This window comes from Ursus maritimus, unplaced genomic scaffold (assembly GCF_017311325.1).
Source record: "Ursus maritimus isolate PB19 unplaced genomic scaffold, ASM1731132v1 scaffold_17, whole genome shotgun sequence".
Lineage (NCBI taxonomy): Eukaryota > Metazoa > Chordata > Mammalia > Carnivora > Ursidae > Ursus > Ursus maritimus.
In genome coordinates this window covers 38,090,813-38,113,003 of record NW_024424119.1, presented here as the reverse complement: position 1 = coordinate 38,113,003, position 22,191 = coordinate 38,090,813, and the positions used below count along the sequence as shown (strand labels likewise).

At 38.2% G+C, this 22,191-nt stretch overlaps 1 protein-coding gene across 1 annotated transcript in view; it reads left to right on the top strand.

The window, feature by feature from the left end:
* Window positions 1–22,191, top strand: part of SVEP1 (sushi, von Willebrand factor type A, EGF and pentraxin domain containing 1) — a 186,264-nt gene that overhangs the window by 88,093 nt on the left and 75,980 nt on the right. Inside the window, exons 13-23 of the mRNA XM_040631696.1 lie at window positions 348–469; window positions 2,292–2,400; window positions 6,471–6,635; window positions 7,168–7,401; window positions 9,228–9,389; window positions 10,986–11,147; window positions 16,755–16,916; window positions 17,300–17,391; window positions 18,491–18,587; window positions 20,675–20,788; window positions 21,823–21,936. Coding sequence (XP_040487630.1) covers window positions 348–469; window positions 2,292–2,400; window positions 6,471–6,635; window positions 7,168–7,401; window positions 9,228–9,389; window positions 10,986–11,147; window positions 16,755–16,916; window positions 17,300–17,391; window positions 18,491–18,587; window positions 20,675–20,788; window positions 21,823–21,936 — 1,533 coding nt within the window. The remainder of the gene's footprint in view (window positions 1–347; window positions 470–2,291; window positions 2,401–6,470; window positions 6,636–7,167; window positions 7,402–9,227; window positions 9,390–10,985; window positions 11,148–16,754; window positions 16,917–17,299; window positions 17,392–18,490; window positions 18,588–20,674; window positions 20,789–21,822; window positions 21,937–22,191) is intronic.

Genomic DNA, 22,191 nt, shown 5'->3' with positions numbered 1-22,191 from the left:
TACCTTTGACCCAGGCAGGATTTTTCAAAAATTCCCAGAAATATATTTAAAAATTTTTTAAATCTCTTTGTCCCTTAAATGCTTATTTTCTTAATGTGGTTGCAAGCTAAAGAATAATATATCAAAGCAAGCCTCATTACTGGGTAACTGGGTACAGTGCCACTTGACTCATGGTTTATTATGATCAATTAATGCCTAGAAATTTTTCTAAACTGTCATCTCTTGTTTTTGTAGCAATCCCACAAATCATTTTAGAAAGTCCTAAGTTACAGTTATTCCAAAGACAATTAAATATTTGTGTTGAGAACACTTAACCAGCTGAAGCTGTTTTCTCTAACATTTTCCAGTAAAACGTTTTGCAAATCATGGGTTCAAATCCTTTGAGATGCTGTACAAAACAACCCGTTGCGATGATACAGATCTGTTGAAGAAGTTTTCTGAAGCATTTGAGACTACCCTGGGGAAAATGGTATGTCAGCGGTATCGTTTGTCGGATTTGAAAGGGTGCTGTTGAGCTGTTCATGGCCTCTTAGGGTAACCTGCCACTGGGATTCCGTGTCCTGATGATTTCCCGCCTCTCTGTAATCCAAACTTGCTCCTAATATTTAGAATTGCTCATAGGTTTTGGACTTCTGGAATAAATTATAAGTGAATCTTTATTAAAACATTTTGAGTTTTTAAAAGCATTCTGAGTCAGAAAACCAGAGAAGCGTGGGGTCCATGTGGTTTGAAAATGTCTGCTTTGTTATTTAAAGTATGACAAAAATGCCATTGTAGACTGTATTTATTTTATGATGAGATCATTGAACATTGAAAGGATTTTCTTTTTCATGCATTTTTGTTTTAGGATTCTTTCACTGTTTACAGGAAAGCAAAACAAGGTATTTAACTTGTGTTGAGCATCTCGAAGGAAATGTGTTATGTACATATTTGTATCCCGAACAGAGTAGGCAGCTTAGATTTTGGATAGATGCTAAGAGCAGATTCAGTGGTAGTAGATTTGACGTCTAGCGTGAGAGGAGGAGGGGAGTCAAGGAGGCAGCGTACGTAAAGACACGATGCACGAGTGGGTACACACGGTGGTAGAAGTGTGTCAGAGGATCTTTTCTTACTTCTGTTTTCTCAGTGGAAAAAAGATGCAGAGTGATCAGCTGAGAGAGTAAGGACGGGGAGGAGTTGCTGAGGTTTGGAAAGGGAGTCGATGGTATCAAATCATTTTCTAGGAAAGCACAAATGAGTGTGCTAAAAGTGGTAGGATTGGCAGCAAGAAGGATTGTGTTTTCCCTCAAGCTGTAATTAATCACGTGGGTGCACGTGTAGAAAAAACAGAGCAATTAGTTTAACGAGGGTTATGGGTTCTGCAGACAAATGATGGAGGTAGGTGCACAATGAGGGAGTGACTCCTGGGGATGAGCCATAGAATCTAAGACAGTTAAGCAAGGAGGTGAAGATGTCAGACTGAGAGACAGTGAAGAGGTGGTAGGGTCCATGGATTATGAATCTGATGAAGTCAAAGACTTCCGAGAGTAGGAGAGGGTGCAGTTATTGGTAATGACGAGGTCTGAGGGTATGACCATGACAGCAAGGAACAAAGTAAGGCTGGAAGACTGGAGGAGAGGGGAAAAGGAAGTGAGAAGCCAAGGTGATGGAAGGATTAGCCAGGTGGATATAGAAATCCCCAAGAATTATAACAGGGACAGTTACTGGATGTTCTTGGAATGAGGGGGTGCTACAGAGGCCATCGACTATACCACGAACTTCAGGACTGTGAGGCTTTAAGGAGGTGCATGGGAGCATGATCTGGAAACAGCAGGGAAGAGTGAGGAAGACACTTCCTCCACCTCCACACCCATGGTTTGAGAAAACTGGAAAGTGAGGTGTCATTGAGAGCTAAGGTGAAGGGACCGTAAAGAGAGGTGAGATAAATAATAGGAGATTCGCTGAGGACTGTGAGTTCCAGAGGGCAGAGGAAGGTTCTGAGGACTTAGAGATGGGTGGGAGATAGAGTCAGAGAAAAGGGATCTAAAGAGCCATAAAGGGAGAAAGTTCAAAGACAAGAAATATGCTAGGGGCCCTGGGCTTCTGGGGATCAGTGACATGCACAGAGAAAAAAGGCGTGAAACTGATTCTGGTGGTCCACAAGCACCAGAAGCCATAGGGGAGGGCGTGGAGGAGGGGCAGGGGTCTGTCCAGGGGCATGCAGAGGAGGTGAAGGCTGGCAGCACAAAGGGCTTATCCAGAGAACACAGGGGTACGATTTACATTTCACACTCTTCCTTTCTTATTTGCAGGTCCCATCATTTTGTAGTGATGCTGAGGACATTGACTGCAGATTAGAGGACCGGACCAAAAAATACTGCCTTGAATACAATTATGACTATGAAAACGGCTTTGCAATTGGTAATTAAATGATGCAGTGTCAAGATTGCAAGGGTGATCTGCAAAATAAAATAAGTCCAGAAGAGTGGGGCAAACTAGAAAACTTAACTTTTTTAAAACCAAAACTCTTGAGATGATAAAAACTAAGAAAAATAAGCCACATTATGATTGTGAAATTTTAATATTTATCTGATATCTTAGACTATTACTAAAGCAATTTTTACATGGCATTCAATTTAAACTGCAATTAAGCCATTAATTTAAAATAGTTACACTGTAGAATGTTCAGATATCTCACCCAGAATATGTTAAGACTCAATCTATTCAAGTCTGATATGCCTTCTAATTGAATTTTCATGTTTTTTTTCCATATTATTTTTGAGCATTTTTATTAAGGTTATTTCTAAGTATGGTATGTGATTTCTTTGCTGGTGTATCCTGCCCTTTAGCTTACTGCCTTAATAATTCCGAGAGACCTCAGTGGTCACTCTTGACTCTTTTCATTAGTAAAATCATCAGCCTTTCCAGTAATTATATTTCTCATTTTTCTTCCATTGTTATAAAACTGTCCAACACTTCCGGAATAATGTTTTTAAAAATAATAGTGATGGGGGTACCTGCGTGGCTCAGTCAGTTAAGCCTCTGACCCTTGATCTTGGCTCAGGTCATGATCTCAGGGTTGTGGGATTGAGCCCCACACTGGACAAGGAGTCTGCTTAAGATTCTCTCTCCCTCTGCTCCTGGCCCCGTCTCTGTCTCTCTCCCTCTCAAAATAGTAATAATAATAATAATAATAGTGATAACAAAATAGTGTCATGGTTAAGCATGTGGACTCTAAGACCAACTTCTTACATCTAAGTTCTGGCTCTATTAGCTGTGTGGTCTTGAGCAAATTTGTATTCTGTGCCTCAGTTTCCTCACCTATAAAATGGTGCGTGTGTGTGTGTGTGTGTATAAGACTACTGAACTCATAAGGCCATCCTCAGGATTAAATGAATAAGTACAAGTACCCATAAACTCCTTGGTGGGTGATCTGAGACAATATTAATTGACATTACAGCAGACATCCTTTTTGTTTCTGACACTAATCATAGGCGTAATATTTTTAGTGACTTAGCATTTAGAGTGATGTTGACATTTGCTTTACACTTTTTAAATTTTAAAAATATTATCTCTGCATATATGTTTATTGCAAAAATTTGAAAAATGCTAAAACCCAAAGAATGAAATCAAAATAACCCACAATCCCATAAATAATTCTATTAATATACTAATGTATATATTACTATATATACATTAATATATACATATAACTGTACACACATATGTATATATGCCCATACTACTTTGTAAACCTGAATTTTTAGTTAACATTATATTGAAGGCATTTTTCTGTCACTAAATATTATAATTCAATTTTAATGGCCACATATTAATTAATCAATTTGTCATAATTTATGTAAACAATTTCCTACTGGTAGACTTTTTTCTATCTTTATTATGTAAAACTTCTCAGTGAAAATTTTGGACATTAAAGTGTTAGAAAAACATGAAGTGGTGGGGCAGTGCCATGTCTAGAATAATAATGACTCTTCTGTCACACATGACACAGGTTTCCCCTCTCAGATTATTGAGGTAGATTGTTGAGGGTATAAGGATGCACCTAGAGGGAGTCCGGTGTCCTCAGAAGGCTTTGAGATAGGTGATACTTGTCATCTAATAAGGGTCAAAATGGCAGCTTCTTAGAATCATATGTGGACACATGGTACAGTTGATCCTAAGAGATAAGCCTTCCTCCTTGAATACCTTTACAGTGGAGAGTCACAAGATTAGCATAATATTTCAAATAACATCTTGGCAAGTCATAATGTATGAAAAACAAAGGGCCAATAAACATATTAAAATGGTTTGACCTCATAATAGTCATGTAATTCAAATTAAAACTAAATTGAGATGCCCTTTTCGACCTGTCAGATTAACAAATTCAAATAAGAATCATAATACTCAAAATTGGCAGGGGTATAAGAAAAAAAATCATACTCATAGATTGTATGCAGGGGAGAAATTGGAGGGCAATTGACAATATGTATCAAAAAGATTAAAAATACTCAAACCCAGAAATCTAATTCTAAGAATATTTCTTGAGATAAAAATCATGCCAGTGTGCAAAGATGTACTCCATTTCATAAATTCTAAGTGTACATTTTTCATTTGGACACCTCTGATATTGGAGTATATCTTCTCATTGATGGTGCCTTACATTTTATGAAATCCTCTATGCACAAGGATGTTCTAGAATTTTGAAATGACCTAAAAGTCTGAAAACAGAAACCTCGTTAGTTTGTGGGACAGTCATAGAAGAGAATATTATGAAACCATTTGACGGAGAAATGCCATAATATATCATTGAGAAAATTAGAAAACGATTACTAAATAATATACACATAGTATAATCATTTGTTAAAGGTATGGTATGTTTATTTCTATTCCAGTGATTCATGTGTCTATGCATGTATAAACATATGTGTGTGTTAATATATTCATGGAAGAAAATCTTGCTTAAAATGTTCTAAGCATTATTTCTATATGGTGAAATTGTAGGTAATCAAAAAAATTTTTTGTCTTTGCTCATCTGCTTTTCTATAATGGCTACATAATACTTGTGGGAAAGATGTTTAAGTGAAAAACAAAAATATTTATCCTAGGTAATTTTAATGTCCAAAGACATAAATTAGACAAAAAAATTTTTTAAGAACTTATTTTATTTAGGGGCACCTGGGTGGCACAGCGGTTAAGCGTCTGCCTTCAGCTCAGGCCGTGATCCTGGCGTTATGGGATCGAGTCCCACATCAGGCTCTTCCGCTATGAGCCTGCTTCTTCCTCTCCCACTCCCCCTGCTTGTGTTCCCTCTCTCACTAGCTGTCTGTATCTCTGTCAAATAAATAAATAAAATCTTAAAAAAAAAAAAAAGAACTTATTTTATTTAAAACTCTATTTTAAATTTCATTTAAAAATCTTTAATAGGTGGATAGGCCTGTATAAGTATAATTTGCTATTTAAAGCACATAACCAAGCAGCAACAATATACCCAGACCAGTATTAATACCATTTACCGAGGTTTTAGAATGAGTCAAATAGTGAGCTCGGTGGTTTATGTATATTGTCTCTGTTAGCCCCGAAACCTGTGAGGTAAGAATAATGCCCTCAACTTGTAAACGAAGAAACTGAAGTTCAGAGAGACGAAAGTAGCTTGACTAGGACTGCACACCCTTACATCCTACATCCGGAAGCTACAATCTGAATCCACGCAGGTGATCGCAGTGGCACTGGGGCATCTAAAGAACCTCACACATTGTGTTATATACTCCAGCGTGGCTACATACACATTTAACTTACATGCTACCTTCAGAAACTGCCCCCACCTTTAACATTTATTTATTTGAGAGAGAGAGAGAGAGCATGAGTGGGAAGGGCAGAGGGAGAAGGAGAGAGAATCTCAAGCAGACTCCACGCTGAGCGTGGAACCCTATGTGGGGATCGATCCCACGACCCTGAGATCACAACCTAGCCGAAACGAAGAGTCTGTTGCTGAACTGACTGCACCACCCAGGCACCCCTGCCCCCACCTTTAAAATGTGATGCAGTATCCTGAATAATCTTCACAAAAGGAAACTTGTTCATTTGCATTAAGTTTATAAAGCTGATATTACAATTTTTTAAAAAGAATGGAGCAAACCCTGAAGGGAAATGGGAATTGATTAAAATTCTGCACCCACATCCTATTTACCTCCAAAGCTAAGGTAATTAACTATTAACTCAAAGGTAAGAATGGCTTAAATGCCTAGGTAGCTCCAAAGGGACTTTTTCTTCTTGTGTAATTCATTGGTAAACTAAATCTAAAATGAAGTGCCTAAAAATTACAATGTAAGATTATAGATGAGAAATACGAGATTCTAGATGAATCCCTGAATGCAGTACATTATGGACAATTGAAGAAATAGGGGCAGTTTGACTTGCGGCTTAACATTAAAACCTGAATGCTGATAAAGAGGCAACTTGTAGAATCTTGTTTCTCTGCCCCAACTGTCCAGGACCTGGTGGTTGGGGCGCAGCTAATAGGCTGGATTACTCTTACGATGATTTCTTGGACTCCGTGCAAGAAACACCCACAGGTGCCGGCAAAGCCAGATCTTCACGAATTAAAAGAAGTGCCCCATTATCTGACCACAAAATTAAGTTAATTTTTAACATCACAGGTAAGGATAGACTGTTTGAAAAAACAATATTATGTGACATTCTCGGTGGGAAACGTATTTTGCAAATTTTCCATTTGTTATCATTCTTAGGAAATAATCCTGGAACTGAAATTAGGGAGAGCACAGTCACCTGAGTTTTGTCGTTTTTTGCAATTTAATATCACAGATGTATTTTATGATTCTCGCAGCAACAGGCATCCTGCTTTGTACTCATCTTGGCATGGCGAACTAAGGCATGTTTTTAAAAAGCAAGAATTGACAGAAATTTAACATATGCTGTAAGGAGGAACTTCACAAAAAGGTGACGTAGCTCCAGCGTTTGAGAGAAGGGTTAAAACAGATTGCATTGCTCTTGATATTATCCATATACTAGTTGCTCAGTAAGTAGTGGTTGAGTGTGAGTGTATTTTCCCGGGAAGATTTTAAATATGCTGTTGATTTTTGGTAAAACAAAAACAAACCTGACTACAAATGATTTCCTGAAACACCATGTGTGTGTGTTATGTTTTATTTCATCTTGTTTTTATCTCAGCTAGCGTGCCGCTACCCGATGAAAGAAATGATACCCTTGAGCTGGAAAATCAGCAACGACTCATTAAGACTTTGGAAACCATTACCAATCAACTGGAAAGGACCCTCAGTCAGGAGCCCATGTATTCCTTTCAGCTTTCATCTGAAATTCTGGTAGCCGACAGCAATTCGTTAGAGACGGAAAAGGCTTTCCTTTTCTGCAGACCAGGCTCGGTGCTGAGAGGGCGTATGTGTGGTAAGACTTCTCCCTGCAATAAAAAAATATCGGGCTCATCGCGGGTCAAATGAGATGAGTAGAGCCGCTTTACAGCTATGCAAGGGTATCGAAATGGAGCATTTTGCGATTGTCGTGTGGTTGTTCTTATTATTTTGTCTCAGGAATCTAAGTAACCACCATTGTTCAGGACAAGAGAACTATTTCAGGTAAGGGACTCAGATCTTAGTTTTATGTCTAGATCTTTAGAGCTCACAATTTTTAGCAACATCTCCGGTGATAATGACTAATACTTTTTGACCACTTCCGTGGGCTGGCTGAGCACTTCTCACGTTTCATTCTGTTTAGCAGCTCTGTGAAGTGCCATTACTATGAAGCACATTAAGACAGTAAGTGGTGTAGCTAAGATTCCCACCCGGGTAGACGATGCCAAATTCACGTGGCATAACATCAGCCATGTTAACGTGTATGGTTCAGTGGCATTTAGCGCATTCACGGTGCTCTTCAACCATCACCGCTACCAGAACATTTTCATCACCTCCAGAGGAGACCCCCAGTAACCATTAAGCAGCCGCCCCTCATTCTCCTCACCCACAGCCCCTTAACTTTTAACACAGACGACCACAACCTGGGTCAATTCCAGCCCATTTCCCAAACCAGTCACGGTGTATAGATAGGGGCGACTCCTCTAACCAAACTCTGCACGCTCAGCTGAACCAAATGACACGGGTCTGGTGTTACCTCTCCGGAGGCGTGGGATCTTGCCCCTGCGTGGGAAGCCTTCCTCAACAGTGCTTCGTGCTATTCCCAGAGCTCACTTGGGTGATAAAGTCAGCCCAACGCAGGCACCTTAAAATGGTCATTCTGAGCCTGCTCTTGATTCCTCCCTATGTTGTGAGTAAAAATTAGGAATCCCCTTGATCAGTGCTCCACATTTCTCAGTATGGGCTTCAGCACCTGCCGAAGGGCTTTCAGAATGCATCTTGACTCAGGCCCCATCCCAGAACTGATACATCCGACACTTTGGGGGCAGAGCCTTGGAATCTAAATCTTCAGGCAGTTCCCATGTCATTCTTACTTCATCGTCAGAACCATCTAAGTGCTAATTTCAAGTGTCCTCTCCATACAAATACTAACTTTGCTAGCAGCCTTTCTGTGGGTTTAACATTCCACTTGGGCCTCAGAAATCCTGAGTCGCTTCAAGCCTGCCAAGAAATAGACCAAATCTCCAAGGAAGGTAGGTCCTAAAATTGGCCTGTTTCCTCGGGACCCTTGAGTCGGAGGATGTCTCAGATTTATCTCTAGTGGACGGTAATTCCTGTAAAGAGAGACAAGGATCTACTTAACTCACCTGGTTTAGACTCACAACCTTTGCCTGGTTTTGTTTCTAGAAATGATGCTGTAATAGACCACTGACTGCAGCAGTCAGTTTCATAAGGGAACCATTCAGAGGGACAGCGAAGAAACTGTTTCTCATGTCTTGAAGCCTCAAATTAACCTAAGTGTTCGCTGTTCTGCTCTTCGCCTACAGCAACCTTGTGTCTGTCAGCTGTGTGTTTCCCGGGGTGGTCTGGTGTAACCCACACTTTACAGCTCCTGTCACACAAGCCCTAAGCTTGGTCAATAACAATTTGCATTTTCTTAAAACAACAACAACAACAACTTACTGTATGTTTCTAGGAATACATTTCTGGAAGGTTTATCTTGTGAGTAAACCTCTGACAGCAAGACTTAACACATAAACAATAGGACTTAGAAGCATGCTTTCTTATTTTCATGCCTCAGGAACCTAAATGTATTCCGTTTCTATAGTTTACCGGTTTCAGTGTTTCCTGTTTTCTTTTCAGTCAATTGCCCTTTGGGAACCTTTTATTCTCTGGAGCGTTCTGTCTGTGAAAGCTGCTTGCTTGGATTCTATCAGGATGAAGAAGGGCAACTTGAGTGCAAACTCTGTCCAGCTGGGACTTACACCGAATATCTCCATTCAAGAAGCATCTCAGAATGCAAAGGTAATGGCCTAGTGCACATTTTGACCAGAAGTCTGAATTTTATCTTCACTTCTGAAGTGTAAATGGCAAATAGGATGAAATAAGAGCATTACTACAAGAAATTTCATTGATTTATTTTTTCTTTTAATTTTAAATTATTATCCTAATGTTTCCTTCACTTTAAGGAAGTCTGGTTTTTCCCCCTTTGGAACTGTCAATAATTCTAATCCACCTTTTAAAAAAAAGATTTACTTATTTATTTATTTATTTTTGAGAGCGAGAGCACAAATGGGAGGGGCAGAGGGAGAAAGAAGAGTTCAAGCAGACTCCATGCTGAGCATGGAGCCTGACCCAGGACTTGATCCCACGGCCCTGATTTCGTGACCTGAGCGGAAATCAAGAGTCAGATGCTTAACTGACTGCAGCACCCAGGTGCCCTAATTCTAATCTGCATTTATCAATTAAGTCAGATTTTTTTTATCGAATCTCAAATTAATTGGTGGAAAGGACTTTCATAACACTTAGCAATCATAAGTTTGCTTTTTGTTAGAATAATACTTGATACAATGAGATCAACTCTCCATTTACTTAGAAATTAATAACTATAGGTACATATGCATGTATTCTTGCTATTAAAATACTCAATATTTTAAAAATATTTTATTATCATTCTCAATAAACATTTCTGATGGAAACATTTTCTTTCATGATTAAAGTTACAATAAGATACAACTAAGGGACACTTGGCTGTCTCAGTCAGATGAAGCATGGACTCTTCATCTTGGGGTCATGAGTTTGAGCCCCATGTTCGGTGTAGAGATGACTTTAGTAAATAAATAAACAAACAAACTTAAAAAAAGATACATGTAAAAGAAGGAATTTCAGAACTGTGCCCCTTGCTTTTATTACAAATGCAGATGTGATTGCTTAATGACAAATACGAACTTGAGAGCTATGCCAGGTGATTAGAAGTGCACCAAAATTGCTCACAGTGAGCATCATTTGGAGAACAAGGGCCGAAAGAAAGGATCGTGCGCTGGGGGTTGAGGATTCTGGCCCTAGTCCTGCTCTTCCACGGAACCACTGCTATGAACCTTAGAAAGTTGCTTAATCTCCCCGGGCCTCATGCTAAGACTGCTTTTACTTTCTACTCCACCAGCCCTCCGATGGGAGCTGTAGGTAGGAGGACATAAGAGGGTCAGTTCGTAGAGCGACAAAGGTGCCAGTGTAGTTATGAGGCTCTCGCCCAATTCGAGTCTTTGTTTCTATTACTCCAGAGAGTAGAGTGTAAGCTGAGAACCTACACAAGAACAAGTTCCCCTGTGTACAACTTGTCCTTGTGACAGTACCTTTCTGAGATGAGATTTCTAACTTCACTCAAAAACCATGTATTGGCACTTTCTATGTGGCTATGCTAGGTAATAAAGAAAGTAACTGGAAATCAGTCTGACACTTATTAGTACCGAGAAGCATGCGGCAGTCTAAAGTACAATCTGTATGCTTGGAGTTCTTTGTGTCCTGAAGGAATTCAGATGCAGAAAACCCTCTCCTATCTAGTGCTGGTTTTGTACAGCTTAATGTCATCATTCTTAACCATATTACATTTTTTCTTTTCAGCTCAGTGCAAACAAGGCACCTTCTCCTCAAATGGCCTTGAGACTTGTGAATCGTGTCCCCTGGGCAGTTACCAGCCAGCATTTGGTTCCCGGAGCTGCCTCTCATGTCCAGAAAACACTTCCACTGTGAAAAGAGGAGCCGTGAACATTTCTGCTTGTGGAGGTTATCAAAGCCTTAGACACTGATATTTCTTCAAACCCCATAGGTTCTATGCACGGAGGAATGGAATATTTTCAGCAAAACCATATGTCTGCTGTATGCAAAGAATGTAAATAACTATCCCTTCATGGAGAGTTTCCGTGTATTCAGCCAGCCCATACTTAAGGATAAACACTCTCAGTATAAACACTGTGCTGGTGCCTTTAGGAACACACGGAAAAGTGCAAGGCTTGGTGCTAGTATTCAACATAAATAAACCCGTGGCTTCATTCTATGGTAGAAATGCCTCTCACCTAGGAACTTAATTTCTTCCTTTGTCACGTGAGGTCCTGTCTCAGGTTCCTTGAAACTCTAAAAAGACATTTTATGAATTATGATACTTCATTTCCTGCAGTTCGCAGGTTTTTGTGAGCGGTTTCCCACTCGGGCTGCACACAGGAATTGTCTGCACATTTGCCTCAGCATTTTTAAAATACTGAAGCCCAGTCTCCACTCCCAGGTCTTCTGACTTCACTTGTCTCGTTTTCTTTTTAAGTTCCCCCACTTCTCCCCCACCCCGTGATTGTAAAGTAATAGGAAAAGTTGGGTATGACAAATTTCAGATCTCAAATGTCAGCCTGAAGGGCTTAAAAACACAGACTGCTGAGCGCAGCCCTAGAGTTTTTACGTCAGCAGGTGTGGTGCGGGGCCTGAGAATTTACGTTTCTAACTAGTCCCTGAGGGATGCTGCTTCTGCATGGTCCGGGACCATATGTTGAGAACCACAATAGACATAAAAAGATTAGTTTCAATTTTCAAATATTTCTAACATCCCTACCAAGTACAGTTTTCCAGCACGGTAAAGGCTAGAAAATGTAAACAAAATGAAAGCGTGAAAACGTAAAAGGGCCATGAAACTAGGGCAAAGAGTCAAGGTCAGCCTGCTGCCAGGAACTCCAAACTCCAAGTACTTTACAAAGTCAGTGGAACTCGATTAAAAATAAAGTTATTGGCCTGCCTCTGCTGGCTCACTGGGAACAGAACAAACATGCTGGCTGAAACATGACTTTTAAAAAATTATGCATCCTCCTCTTTTCTATACCCTTATTTAAAAACCTAAGGTCTATGGCCATCTGAAAATTAAAAAACTGTTCCCTTATTGAATAGTGATGTTTTTAATGGCTCCCCATTTTTCTCAAGCTGCACACACACACACACCCTCATTGTACCCCAGTCATATATCCCTCTGCATCCAGTTAGAAACAAATTTCCCAGAAAATAAGACATTTTTGTATGGTGCTGCGAGGGGCGTGTCCAGCATTGCATCTTGGGAGATGTAGTCCTTATAAGTTAGTGCTTCAGGGAGAGAACGGGGAAGCCTACTGTGACTCCAGGTTTTTATATACTCCACCTGTTTAAATTATCTCAGCGCAGTAGGATGGCAGTAGATACCAGTCTGTTAGACCTGAGGAATCAGGCAAGCAGTACTCATTAACCTGTTGTTTCACTGAAGAGAAGAGAATTTAACTAGGACCTGATTGAAACTCATAAACCATGTCTGTTTGTGTAATACCAGCTTTGAGGGTTTTTTTCTTTTTTTCTTTTTTATTAAAAGGAAATAAGGCTCCACATTATGGTTGAAACAGATCTAGTAGAGACTCTTATTTTGTCACTATACAGATGAATTTTGGAAGAAAGTCTGCAGTGAAAATTCTCTCTATTTCCCTCCAACCACAAAAGTAACTAGGATTTTTACAGTAAAATAAATTCATCATTGACAGTTTTTTCCTTTAGCTTCCCAAACAAGCCTTGAGGTTTGTTTAATACCAAATTATTCCAATTAAGTGATAGTGATTCCCAGAAAGTGTCTAAACTTCTGGTAACTGCTCTATTTCTCCTAATATATTCCTAGCACAAGTTTAACCACACTTGCTTATCATGAGTGAGTTGGGAACAGCAGCACTCAGCGCTCTCCCCTGTGGTGTTAAATGAATACCATTTTACTTTAAACCTACGTGTGTATGATTTCTAGAACACTCCCTTATATATATTTTTCTTAGTTTTGTTTATTTATTATTTTTAAATTTTTAGTTTTACGCTTCCTTCCTTCTTTAGTTCTTCTTTCTGTAGTGATTTATCTTTATGTGCAAGTTTATGATTTACCTCACTTTTTACTAAAATGTCACTTTTTACATTCTTTAGCATGTTGAACTTTAATCAACAGAGCTACTATATTTAAGTATATTTCTATATTAAAGTAATATATATTTCATGCATTTCATCTTTTATCACTACTTAGAATATTAAATATCCATGGGTCTGTGGTTACAAACTCAAGAGTCTGAAATGTTTTGTTTTATTGTGTTTATTTTATTTTATTTTATTTTATTTTATTTTATTTTATTTTATTTTATTTATTTATTAGAGAGAGAGAGAGCAGGGGCAGAGGGAGAGAAAGAGAGAATCTCCAGCAGACTCCCCGCTGAGTGCAGAACCCCATGCGGGGCTCAATCTCACAACCCTGAGATTATGACCTGAGCCAAGGTCAAGAGTCAGATGCTTAACCAACTGAGCCACCCTGGTGCCCTAGAAATTTTTCATTTTTACAAAATGCCTTTTATCCGAAGAATAAATCCCACAAATGATTTTTTGGTGATGGTATTGTTTACACACGGTCCTGTAGGAAAAGGTAAGATGATGGCTGAGCCAGGATGACATTTCTTACCTTAGCCCAATAGGATGAAGTTAAAAGGAGGCTTAGGATGAGCGTCTCTGAACTTTGAATTTGTCTTAGGAAACCCACTTAAAAGGCAAAATTCACTTGGCTCCAGGGCTATATATGTTATCTTTAACACTGTCAGGAAACAGACATGTGAGATTACATTTTTCCTGGTCATTTTAATGCATTATTTTTAATTCTGTTTTAATAGCACTTTTGGCATACTTAGATTTCTCTCTCTCTCTCTCTCTTTCTTTCTCTTTCTCTCTCGAGTAGAAGTTAAAAAGATTTTGTCCCATTTTCATTGACTCAGAAACCACAGTTTCTTTGGCCAAGATTCAAAATGGAACTTTCTCCCCTCTCTTCTTAGGAAATTAGACTACAAGGAACTGTCTCTGTATATGTGCATGTGTGTGTATTTAATACCACATTATATACTACAGATAATGCTATTATTTCGTATGTATGTTATATTTACACATATGCTATATGTGTATATGTATATTTACTATATGTACAGATAATACATTAGGTACTGATTGTCCACTCCTGGAAAGTATATTTCTGATGCCAGCTGTCTGCCTTTGGAATATAACTGAAGCTAATTTTCACATGAAAATTTACATTTTCTATATCAAAAAACAAAGTATAGATATCACAACAGTGTGTTCACTAACCAACTTGCTGATTTTTAATCTTTAGATTTTATTATTACATATTAGTATAATCTTTGGCGTTCTGTCCATTTCCAGGGGCATAGTCTTTTTCTTTTTGAGGGTAAGGTTGTGCTGAAAAAATTGTATATGCAAAACAGTTTAATTCATCATAGCATCTTGGTTTCACTGACAGAATTTGTATTTTTACCTTATCATACACACTCATAGATATCCTCTCAAACTCAAGTTTTATACCTTTACCATGGAAGATCTATGCTTCCAGTTAACTACTTTAATTAGCTGTTTGGAGTTAACTTTTCCAAAGAGGTAATCATATTTTTGAAACTTGAGATTCAGAAAACCCATTTTAAACTCAGCAACTTTATAATATGTTTGTGCATAACCCTTTCGGGAACTCTGAGATCTAGCAACAAAGAATAGATTAATTTATTGTTGGTGAAACAAAGATACTTTTAGTTTAAAGTTTTAGGGGCACCTGGGTGGCTTCGGCTCGGGTCATGATTTTGGGGTCCTGGGATCAAGCCCCATGTAGGGCTCCCTACTCAGTGAGGAGTCTGTTTCTCCCTCTGCCTCTCCCCCTGCTTGTGCTCTCTCTCTCTTTCTCAAATAAATAAAATCTTTAAAAAATGTTTTTTAAAAGGTTTTAATATAACAAATGTTTTTGTTATAACAAGTATCTTGTTTATAACAAGTATCTTGCTTGACCAAGATACTTATAGTTTAAAGTTTTAATATACAAATATAGCCAGAAGAAATGTTTTTCTAAACAAAAATTAATACCTGTGATATCTTTTGCCGTCTCTCGATTTGACTTCTGACTTTTTGTCAGTGATGTAAAAGAACACTTTTGCAGGGCGCCTGGGTGGCTCAGTCGTTAGCGTCTGCCTTCCGCTCAGGGCGTGATCCCGGCGATCTGGGATCGAGCGCCACATCAGGCTCCTCCGCTGGGAGCCTGCTTCTTCCTCTCCCACTCCCCCTGCTTGTGTTCCCTCTCTCGCTGGCTGTCTCTCTGTCAAATAAATAAATAAAATCTTTAAAAAAAAAAAAAGAACACTTTTGCAAAAGATGTGGCTGGCTGTTTCTGCTTAAAAACTTCGATCTAAGCATCTTGACATTACCACAAATGCTTTACTGTTTATTTAATGTTTATGGTCATACCAAAAAAAGAGATGCAATTACTTGGAGTATCCTGGTTCCTTGAGCCTCAAGGGCATTTCTAAATTTTTCAACCATATTGTTAATCATTTCTGCCATACTAATTTTTATTAACAAAAATCCAAAACCTATGTGATAAATATGCTAAATAATTAATATTCTACCAATTATTAGCAAGAGAAGTTCAGATTTGGTTAAATCACAGTATTCAACTGGATGTTGTTTATAAACAGCATGTCTAACACAAAATGACATTAAAAGGTTTAAAAGTTAAAAAATTTAAAAAGGCCCTCTTCCCCATAGGGAAGAGACAACAACACAGAGGGAATAAAATTTTCTGACAAACATGGAAAAAGCAACTAATTTATCATTGACATGCAAGTTAAAATAACAGTGCAATTCCATTCTCACTTTCAAATTGAAAAAAAGTATTTAAATGATCATGAGTATGCAGTAAGAGCAATTCCATACATTACTAATGGGGCTATCAGTTAGAACCATTTTTATTTTTATTTTTTTGAGGATTTGACATTTTATATTATTGGTTTTAAATTTTCCATTGTCTTTAAATCTATGTAGATTCAACTACTCAAATTCAGCTGTTCAAATTCAAATGTTATCCCTAGGAAATAATAATAATATATACAGGGTTTATGCAGAAAATTTCATGTCAGCATTATTTGTAATAGCTAACAAACAGAAACAACCTAAATGTCCAATAGTAGAGGAAATGTAGCTCAATTACGTCCTGTCAATGGCATGCAATATTTTTTCTTTTATTAAACACCATGTTATTTAACAGTTTGTGAAATGCTGAGGATATAACGTAAAATGGGAAAATCAGAATACAGTATATTACGTGGTCAATTCAAATTTTCATTGAGTTAATGTGTGTTGTTAAGAGAGGAAGGACACAACAGAATGTGTGGCTGGATGATAAAATAGTATAGGTATGAAATATGTGCAAGAGAATATATTGGCAATTCAGTAGCTTTCTTACAACCAAGGGTTTATGCACTTCTTTTAAAAGTGAAGTATGTTGTTTCGGACTCACAAATGATTTTTCTTTCGCCTTTGCAGTACCCTGTCCAGTAGGAGAATTCTCTCGTTCTGGATTAATGCCCTGTTATCAATGTCCTCAAGACTACTACCAGCCCGATCCAGGGAAGTCCTTCTGTTTATCTTGCCCCTTTCATGGAACTACAGCCGGAAGTGGTGCCAGATCCATCACGGATTGCTCCAGTAAGAAAGATACACTTCGTTTCTTGTGTAATCCCACGTGTTGGAGACCTGTGTTTGTCTCATGGTAGCTTCAGTTGTGAATGTTACTGTTTTCAGTGAATTTGAGTGTCTGGTCTTTTGAGGCCCTTTTTGATGACAGTGCCTCAAGGATTCTTACTTTGGGAACGTTGAACTTGCTAACTTCCCATCTTCTCTCTAAGAGTCTAGAATTTAATGATATATCCCATCCATCTATGTACTCTCTTTTTTACCATTCCTAAAACAAAATACATGTGACTTCACCTGCTCTCAGAACTAGAATATTGACCATAGGATTTAGGAAGAGTCTACTTATGGGCAGTATCTACCACAGACTACATGGTTTTCTAATGTTTTCTTATTAGCTTTTAGCTCAACGTTCTCAGCAGCAGAGGAAAGTGTAGTGCCCCGTGCTTCTCCTGGACATATCAAAAAGAAGTATGATGTCAGCAGTCAGGCAAGTCCCCTTTATACTTACAGAATCTTCTCCAGTGGAATGTTTGGAAAACACTCTGTCATTATACATGCTACACAGAGGAAAACTACCAGAGTTGAAACTTAAAGTAGTCAAGTCTCAGGAACGTTGTCAATGAATGCTAGTATTTACTTGTGACTTCTAATTAGAACTTTCCAAAAATGCAGCATTAGAAAAGTTCAAACTACCAAAAACAAGGAATTTACCCCAAAAATGTCTGGCATGAGAATGTGCAGATGTGGGGAGACTTTAAACCCATCATTTGTCTAAGAGGCATTTGGTTTAGCCAAAGGCCTTTTCTGATTGGCAGGAAGAGTTACTCAGCGTTCATGAAAATTATTTATATTTTTGTCAGGAAAAAAAAGATCATTTATAGGAATAATGTATGCATTTTTAAAAAATTAAGAAACATAACTCATGAACATAACCAAACTAATTGTTTTCCTTTAAAAAAAAAAAAAGACTAGTGAAGACCAATTATTTTGGTAGATTCAGCCATTACTCTGAATAGACCTTGCCCAATGTCATGATAAATTCTTTGGCTTTAAGTATTTTTAAGGAGGATAATAAGGTTGTATTTCTTATTTCAACTTCCTACAGTCTTGCCCAAACATATTAACTTGTAAGGGCTTTGTAAGTCATATTTGAAACTGAGCCTAGCAGACACAGAAATTTGTAAGAACCACTAGAGCAGTAACTATCAAGCCTGGAGACATATTAGAATCCACTGGCCAACTTTAAAATATAATGATACACAGATCCCAGTCTCAGAGATTCTGATTTAGCTGGTCTGGGGTGGGGCCCTATCCTTTATACTTTTAAAGCACCTCAAATGGTTTCTAACATGCAGCCAGCATTTAGAAACACTTAAGAGTATCACTCAAGAATAATATATATCATATATGTCCATATAATATGGCAGGCACCAACGTTATGCAGGCAGTGGTCCAGCTAGCTTGGGTGAACTCACCTGGAAGCAGGAACCACCTGTCTAATACTGCAAAGCTTCAAACTCCCTAATCAGGATTGCTTTGAAACAATTGTGTTTTGTCTCTGATAGATTTCTTTTTGCCATCTGTAGGTTTTCCATGAATGTTTCTTAAACCCCTGCCACAATAGTGGAACCTGCCAACAGCTTGGGCGTGGTTATGTTTGTCTCTGTCCATCTGGATATACAGGTAACATAGAGAAATGCAAATGTTAGTATATTTTTCAGATGTGAAATCATTGCGACTTGCATATCAAACTTTGGAACGCTAAAGATAAACCCTATGGGATAAATACTTTGGACTATATCAGTGCACAAAAATTTGGTTGAACAAGATGAACCAAGGTGAAAAAAAAGTGTACGTAGGTTACAAATAACAGTTTTCCTTGCACATTTTGGAGGAAGAATAAAGAATTGTCTTCCTCTATGAAAAGGTCACATCATAACTCACAATTTAAATAGGAATACTGTTTCAGAGGCCGTGACCAAGGTTCCATTCTAACACAAATTAAATGTATGATATGATACCCAACATAGAACAGATTATCCAGCATAAATATTTTTAAACGAACTCCAATTTCTGTCATTGGCTTCACATTAGTGGGAGTTCTTACGAATAGCTATGATTTGTTGCTTTGTTTCTATCTTCCTGGAAACTGTTCTTGGAAAAACAATATGGCTTTGAACTCGATTATGTAGAAATTATGTAAGAATTATGTTTTCTTGTAGTGTAATTCACATTCCAATTCAGTTCAGAAATATAATTTTTGAGGCGGAAATGAACTGTATCTTAAGATTGCAATTTATTTCAAATAACTCACTATTTTCTCTTAGAAATGCAATTTTTGCCTTTTTTTTACTTTTGTGCAGCTAACATGAAATGCCATTACAATGAAAGATTGTATTAAAATAAAAGAATTCGCCACAAAATTAAGATAAAAAAATTCACCACAAAATGAGCAAAAGGAAAATTGGATAATAAATGTAGCCCAGGGCTTTCAAGAATATTGGCATTCCACTTATTTCAGCTTGCTTATATGTGTATGTGTGTGTGTCTCCATTTTTATAAAAATTTTTGTCTTGACATTCCATAAGAAATAATGGATCTTGTCCTAGAATTTTATAAGCAAGTGGTGGTTGAGAAAGGGCATAATTTGGACAGTGGCTCCCAAATTTTGATGTGCATCAGAATCATCTGGAGGGCTTCTTAAAACTCAAAGAGCTAGACCCTAACCCAGAATTTCTGATTCAACAGGTCTAGAGAAAGTTTGATAATTTGCATTTCTATCACATTCCCAGGTAATTGCTGATGCTCTTGGTCCAGGGGCCACACTCTGAGACCCCCTGGTGTAGAGGAAGAACGTGCGTTTCTGGCAGAGCTAGCCCACAGATAGCTTATGTGCCCTGTATCAGAAGATATCTCTCCACTCTAGGACACCTGGCATGTGCGCTGATATCTGGCAGGTCTTAGCACCACCCCCCCCCCCAGCCAAGTGGCCTTGATAGCAAGTATATACAACTCTATTTTTCACTTTGGAGTTAAACTAATTTTATGCTCCCAGGTCTTCCCCCTGCCCTCCTCACCACCAACTTCTAACTTGGGATTTTCTGCTATCTTTTGGTATCCTTATAAAGATATCTTTTCTTTTTTAAGATTTTGTTTATTGAGTTATTTGAGAGAGAGAGTAAGGGGGGAGGAGTCAAGGGGGAGGAAGAGGGAAAAGCAGACTCGCTGATGAGCATGGAGCCTGGCACAGGGCCCGGGTCCCAGGACTCTGAGATCACAGCCTGAACCAAAACCAAGAGTCAGAAGCCCAACCTACTGAGCCACTCTGGCTCCCCTCCTTATAAGGATATCTTTTTAAAAATTTTTATTTATTGATTTGAGAGAGAGAGAGCAGTGTGGAGGGTCAGAGGGAGAGGGAGAGAGAAACCCAAGCAGACTCCACCCTGAGAACAGAACCTGACATGGGGCTCGATCTCACAACCCTGAGATTATGACCTGAGCCAAACCCAAGAGTTGAACCAAACCAAGAGTTAGATGCTTAACTGACTACACCACCTAGGTGACCCAAGATATCTTGAATCTCTAGAGAGGCAATACTTTCACTAAATATTTAACTAGATGATAGCTCTTAAGGAGTTTTGCCCTTTCCTTCACCACCACCACTCCCTATATATTCAGATTATTGATATAATTACCTTTAAATGATCTTGGTTCTGTTTTCTGTTGATCCCATTCTTTGATTGTCCTTCAGTATTTCACTTGCATTTTAGGCTTAAAGTGTGAGACAGACATTGATGAATGCAGCTCACTGCCATGCCTCAACAGTGGAATTTGCAAAGACCTAATTGGGGAATTCATTTGTGAATGCCCACCTGGTTACGCAGGTAAGGAGAAAGTTTCTTGTTTTTACAATATAAACCTTGGAATCATTAAAATTTCATTGCTGGAAATCAAAACCACAATGAAATACCACCTCACACCTGTTCGAATGGCTATTATCAAAAGACCAGAGATAACAGTGTTGGTGGGGATGCGGAGAAATGAAAACCCTTGCGCACTGTTGGTGGGAATGTAAGCTGGTGCGACCACTGTGGAAAACAGTATGGAAGGTCCTCAAGAAATTAAAAATAGAACTACTGCATGATCCAGCAATTCCACTACTGGGTATCTATCCAAAGGAAATGAAATCATTGTCTGGAAGGTTTTTTGTTTGTAACATTGTTCACAGTAGCCGAGATATGGAAGCAAGCTTAAGTGTACCTCAAGGGATGAATGGATAAAAAAAAAAAAAGTGATTGAATTATATGTAATGGAATATACTCAGCCACAAAAAGAAGGAAATCCTACCATTTGCAACAACATGGATAAAAATTGAGGACATATGCTAAGTGAGATAAGTCAGACAGAGAAAGACATACTGTATGATCTCACTTATATGTGGAACCCCAAAAAATCAAGCCATAGAAATGGATAGTAGAATGTAGTTGCCAGGGGCTGGGTGTGGGGTTATTGGGGATATGTTTTTTAAGGGTACAAACCTGCAACTAGTAGATAAACAAGTCATATTTAAGAACTCAAGGAATAAATTCAACAAAGGGTTGAACAACTAGCAAATAATGTAAAATTTTAAAAATAGATCACACTTATCCTACTAAAAAAAAAAAAGCTAAATATTGATAGTTACGATTTTCGATTGTGTGTTGAAAATGTCAGATTTCTTGCTAGAAAATTTTTGCAATAAGAATGGAAGAAAACATTTTATTTCAATGTATTTGGCAAAGAGCAAAGTTTTTCACAAACATATTAGCCACAATTTCTGATTGTTCTGCCATTATACCTGACCAGCTTGCTTGAAAACTATTTGTCTAAAATTCCTTTCAGGTCTTCTCCAGCTAAAATATTCTGTGATTCTTTGCAGGGAAACTGTGTGAAGAAAATATAAATGAGTGTAACTCTAGTCCTTGTTTAAATAAAGGAACCTGCATTGATGGTGTGGCTGGCTATCGGTGCACCTGTATGAAAGGATACACAGGTGAGATGTTTCCATTCTTCCTGCATTGTCGTATTGTCCTGCAAAACACCACAAATTACTACATTTTTAAGCATTATATTATGTTGATGTTCATTTTCTGATTTTGTAACTGTGCTGTGATTATCCAAGAGAAAGTCCTTATTTTTGAGGAAATTCACACTGAAGTATTTTGGGGTCCAAGGGCATCAGGGGTGCAGTTACTCTCAAACAGCTTAGAAAAAGTGTGTGTGTGTGTGTGTGTGTGTGTGTGTGTGT